The 4,934-nt window shown below is 57.7% G+C and overlaps 1 protein-coding gene across 1 annotated transcript in view; it reads left to right on the top strand.

Annotated features, from left to right (window-relative positions):
* Positions 1-294, top strand: part of ZBTB7A (zinc finger and BTB domain containing 7A) — a 4,968-nt gene extending 4,674 nt beyond the window's left edge. Inside the window, exon 4 of the mRNA XM_029916440.1 lies at positions 1-294. This exon is cut by the window's left edge and continues 37 nt beyond it. Coding sequence (XP_029772300.1) covers positions 1-213 — 213 coding nt within the window. The 3' untranslated portion in view covers positions 214-294.
* The last annotated feature ends 4,640 nt before the right edge of the window (positions 295-4,934 follow it).

Below are 4,934 nucleotides of genomic sequence, written 5' to 3'. Positions count from 1 at the left end.
GCCGCCCCGCCCGGCGCCCCCGCCGCCCCGCCCGGCTCCCCCGACGGCCGGCGCAACGGCCCGGAGAAGCACTTTAAGGACGAGGACGAGGACGAGGACGAGGCCGGCGCCGACGGCCTGAGCAGGTTGAATGTAGCGGGTGCCGGCGGAGGGGGAGGCGCCGGGGGCGCCGGGGCCACCGCCGACGGCAGCTTCGCGGCCGGACTTGCCTGAAAACCAAAAAGAGAAAACAGAAACCCGAGAGAGAGAGACAGAGAGAGAGAGAGACAGAGAGAGAGAGAAAATCACCCACCACCCCCCCAAAATCACAAAAAAAGAAAATCTATCTATATACAGATATCTATATCTATATATATATACAGATATATATATATATATGAAGCGCCACAGAATCTAGGGTAGTGCTTTTCTGAGATTTTTCTCCTTCATGATGTTCTCTCCCTCCGCGGGGACCCTCGCCCCCGCTCCGGCTCCCCGCACCCCCACCCCGCCGACGGGTGGCGGGGCTCGGCTTGGGGTTTTTGCGGGACGTCTGGATTCCGAGGCCCTCCCTGGGCACAGCGGGCGCGGAGTCCGGGGGCGCCGGGCCCCAGGCGGGGGTGAGGGTGGCCGCGGGGGGCCGGGCGCTGGGGCGGGCTTTCGTCTTCACCCCTCGCTGGTTTCTGCGAGTCTTTCAGACAAGACCTTAAATGATCTCTGTCCGCTGTGAGTGGACGTTAAAATGCACCCCGTCCCCACCCCCACCCTCCTTCCTCAGGGCACTTACTAAGTGGGGGTCTCTCCCTACCCCTGCCTCCCGGACGGCCTCCCCGCCCCCCTGCTCTGCCTGTGGTCCTGTGTGTCTCCCGGCCGCTGTGACACAAATCTATTTATTTACCGGCCCCGGGGAGGGGAGCCGGGGGTGGGGGCGCCAGGGCGGCTCCCTGGGTGGGGGGCTCCCGCTGCCTCCTTTCCCCGCACTTACACCCTGGCGGGGGCCCCGCCCCCCTACCCCCACCCTGGGCCGCCCAGACCCCACGAGACGTTTGGAGATTCAAAACTTTTTTGTCTTCACCCTCCCCGGCCCCCAGCCCTCTCCCAAGTTTTTAAAGCACTTTTTAGATTTTTTTTCTTTTCCTCCTTAAAAACAAAATTTATATATAGATATATATAGATATATATATAAAATATACTTTCCTCAGAGAAGCAGGCAACAGCGTGGGGTGGGGAGGCCAGAGCTAGCGAGCCCGGGGTCTCCAGGTGGCAGGGAGGAGGGGAGAAGAGTCCAGACGTTCTAGTGTCACAAAAGCAATAAAAACAAGATTTTACAAAACGAAAGGAAAAAAAAAAACCACAAAAAAAAGACAACCAACCACAAATAGAAGTCTTGGCACTTTGTAATAGAACGGGTACTACACTTTATCTTAATTCTTAATTTAAAAACATGTTTACAAGTCGCAACCAACTTCTATGAAAAGTCGAAAAGACAAAAAAAATAAAATAAAATAAAAAATACAAGAGAGCGAGCGAGCGAGAGAGAGCGAGCGAGAGAGAGAGCAAAAAGAAATTCCTAAAAGTCAATTTATTTTTGTACAAAATAATAAAAAAAAAAACCCACCGCAGACGCAGAATCCACTTCTGTTCCCCGAGGTGAGGAGGGGTCAGGAAGGCCGGGCGAGGTCTTCTGAGGATTTCTTCGTGCTCCCCCCGGGGCTTGCCTAGCAGGCAGGACCGTGGGGTTTTTGTGTTTCTGCCGTGTCCCCCCCCCCATTCTGTCCCGTTTTGGTTCTGATTTGGAGGTGTCCCCTCCCCCGCCACCACCCGTGACCGCAGGGACCCTCCTTACTGACTCCCCAGCTCAGGGATGGGCCCGAGAGAGGGCTGGCCTTCCAACCAGCCAGAGCAATCCAGTCCCCCCACGCCCCGCCTCCCCCTGCCCTCGCCCCTCGCCCACTTCGGGGCTCCCCCCTCCAGCATGGCCGCCCTTCCCTGTGGCCACCAAGGAGCTGCCGTCTGGGAATGCCATGCCCTCCGAGGTGGGTGGCGGGGCCCCACCTCCAGGGCCTTATAGCCCCCCAGGCACCCCTCTTTTTATTCAAAGGCACTGACTGTAATCTGGGGGCCGGCACCTGCCTCACCCCAGCCTCTGGCTCCCCAAAGGCCCGGTGTTGACCGAGCCACAGGCCACGGACCGGGGCCAGGGCTGGGGAGACCGCATTGCCAGAGGCCAGGGCACCCTCCCCCCAGCGCCCTCTTGCATATGCAATGCCTAGCGTGGGACTGTAAATAGACGCTCTGCCAAGCTGAGACCCCTCCCCCTCAAAGCCCAACGTGAGGGGTGTCCCTGCCCCCCCAGCTGCCGGCCCATCTCCCCGTGCCCCTTTGCTCTGTGACAGACCCCGTCTTGTCTTTTTTTTTTTTTTTTAAAGGGAAGCTTTTTTAAGAAGGCAACTTTCATCATTGTTTCTACAGGATACTATTCATCACCCCCCCCAGCCCATCAGCCCCCCAAATGTCTCAGGACCCCCCTCCTGAGGGGGGTGGCAGGGGAGCCCAGGGCCGGGTGGCCTCCCTTGCACCCCAGTGTCATGGAGCTCAGAGGCCGAGCAGAGAGCCTGAGCGCCCAGGCCAGGGTCCCCCCACCCCACCCCGGCTGAGAGGTTCCCTGAGGGGACAGCCCGCTCCCCTCCCCGCCCCCCATATGCCCCCTCGCAATAAAACCAACTGAAAAATCACAGCTGTCGTCCTGGCCAGTGGGGGCGGCTGGACTTGGGGGGGGGGCGTGGGGGGATCAAGGCCTCTGGGACCGTGGCAGGGGCAAGGGCCAGATCCCCACCGAGCACACTTTTAACACAGACTTCCTCGGGACTTGCACTAAACCCCTGCCCCTAGCTCTGAGCTCTGCTTCTGGTCGCCCTGCCCCTCACTCCGCCTTAACCCCTGGCCCGCCCGCCCGCCCGTCCTAGGGGCCGCAGCGTCCGCATGGGCCCAGCGCAATCACATACTGTACATAGTCGTGGATCGATTTTATTTTTATTCTTTAAATTAAGGTCGTGATCAAGTGTTGCCAAAGATACTGCTGAGTTCTCGCGTTTCAGGAAACAAAAAAAAAATATTTGAGGGGGAGCGTGCTGACTGGTCAGAAAGGACACAGCAAAACGTTATTTTGTTTGGTTGTTTGGGGTTTTTTTTTTGTGTTTTCTTTTTTTGGGGTGTTTTTTTTTTAACTGCCTGGTACAAAAAAAAAAAAGAAAAGAAAAACAAAGCGAAATTGTTATTTCCATCATCTTGGTGAAGTTGCGTGGATGTGTGTGCGCATGTGTGTGAGAGTGAGGTCCGGGCCAGGGACTCCAGGCGGGGGGGGGGGGGGGGGTGGGCTCCGGGGGGTGCTGGGGTGTGTGTGTGTGCTGGAGGGCTCCCACTCATCCACCCCCCCCAGCAGTCACTGGCTTGTGGGACCTGGGAGAGAGAGGCTAACACCCTTGCTGCAGCTCCCTGCGTAGCCCCCCACCCCAACCCTGACCCTGCCTTTTGAGATTAAGAAAAAAAAAAGGCAAAAAAAACTACAAAAAAAAAAAAAACCCTTAAAACCCAGTGAATGTAAAGTTCTGGACCAGGCCCAGCTGGTGCGGGTGTGGGCCTGTGCCTAGCAGGGCCCCAGCAGGCCATACCAAAGCCGGGCCCCCCTGGGGTGGCTTGCCCAGGAGACCCCATGTGGCCATCTCTTCTGGTCACCGTTTGTACTTGGCTGTCCCTAGGCTTCCTTCTGGGTTGGGGGGGGCAGGTCTCAGGTGGGAGGGGAGGGTTCCCCAGCTCCTTCCCAGGCCTTCTGGGGAGTCTTTGCACTACTGAGACCCACTGATGGTGGCGGGAGCCAGGGGGGTGCAGCGTGGGACATGTCGCACCCGGTGGGGTCGAGGCTGGGGCTGGGGGGGGGGCCCCCAGGACCGAGGCAGTCCAGGCAGCCGGGATTGTAGGAGGCCAGACAGAGTGAAAGGAAAAAGCAGGACAAAAAATTTAAAACCAACAAAAAAAAAAAAGCAAAAATCCTATTTTTTGAGAAAGAAAGATATTTATATTTGCAGTTTTATTTTAAAAAGTTATTTAAGCTGAGGAAGCAGCCTTCCTGGAGGGCAGCTGGCGCAGGACGGGTCAGGGCTTGGGGGCTCGGGTGCCCCGGGAGCCATAACCTCAGAATTCAGACTAGCTCGCCTACGTACATAGATTTACACAGGGGGTGGGCAGACAGGGCCAGGAGGTGGAGGGGCCGGGGAGACCCCTTTCCCGATACCAGGGCTGCCTGGAGGCCGTGGCCAGGGTTCCTGAGGCCCAGGGTCCCCTCGCCCCTCCCAGGCCCAGATCCGAGGTGCCTTGGACTTTGGGGGGCCGGGCCTGGTGAACGGGGTGGGGGGCAGGGGCGGTGCCCGGGGGCACAGAGCACAGAGCAGACATTCCATAGACTGTATTTGAGAGTCTTTATAAAGTGTGGGAGATTTAAAAAAAAATCAATTGATAAAAATGCACTTTTGGGGGAGGGGGGAAAGCTTTAAAAGTAATAAAAACAAAAAAAGACAAAAGATGAAAAACCAGACAAAAAAAATCATTTTTCTTGTACATAAAAAAACCACTAAACGCAGCCTGTTATGATCCCTGCTGCCTCATTTGCCTGATTTTGATGTTCTTTGTGTTTTGTTTCCGGGAGGTCGGGGAGCAGGGGACGGTGGGTGGGGGCTTGGGGGTCCCCTTCCCCAAGGGGACGGCCTCGCGCACCCACACCAGCCGGGGCCCCTGCGGTGACCTGGCCTCTGGGCTTCTGGAGCGGGTGGGTGTCTCGGGCATGGCAGGCCCAGGGTCCCCACGGAGGAGGTGACCCACAGCCGGTGCTGGGGCAGGTGGCGCTGGGAAGGGGCCCGGGGGCGGGCAGGGAGAACTGGCTGGACAGGCTTCTCGGTCAC

This window comes from Suricata suricatta, chromosome 12, assembly GCF_006229205.1.
Source record: "Suricata suricatta isolate VVHF042 chromosome 12, meerkat_22Aug2017_6uvM2_HiC, whole genome shotgun sequence".
NCBI lineage: Eukaryota > Metazoa > Chordata > Mammalia > Carnivora > Herpestidae > Suricata > Suricata suricatta.
The sequence above is the reverse complement of the archived record's forward strand: the minus strand, read 5'-3'. Positions and strand labels throughout refer to the sequence as shown.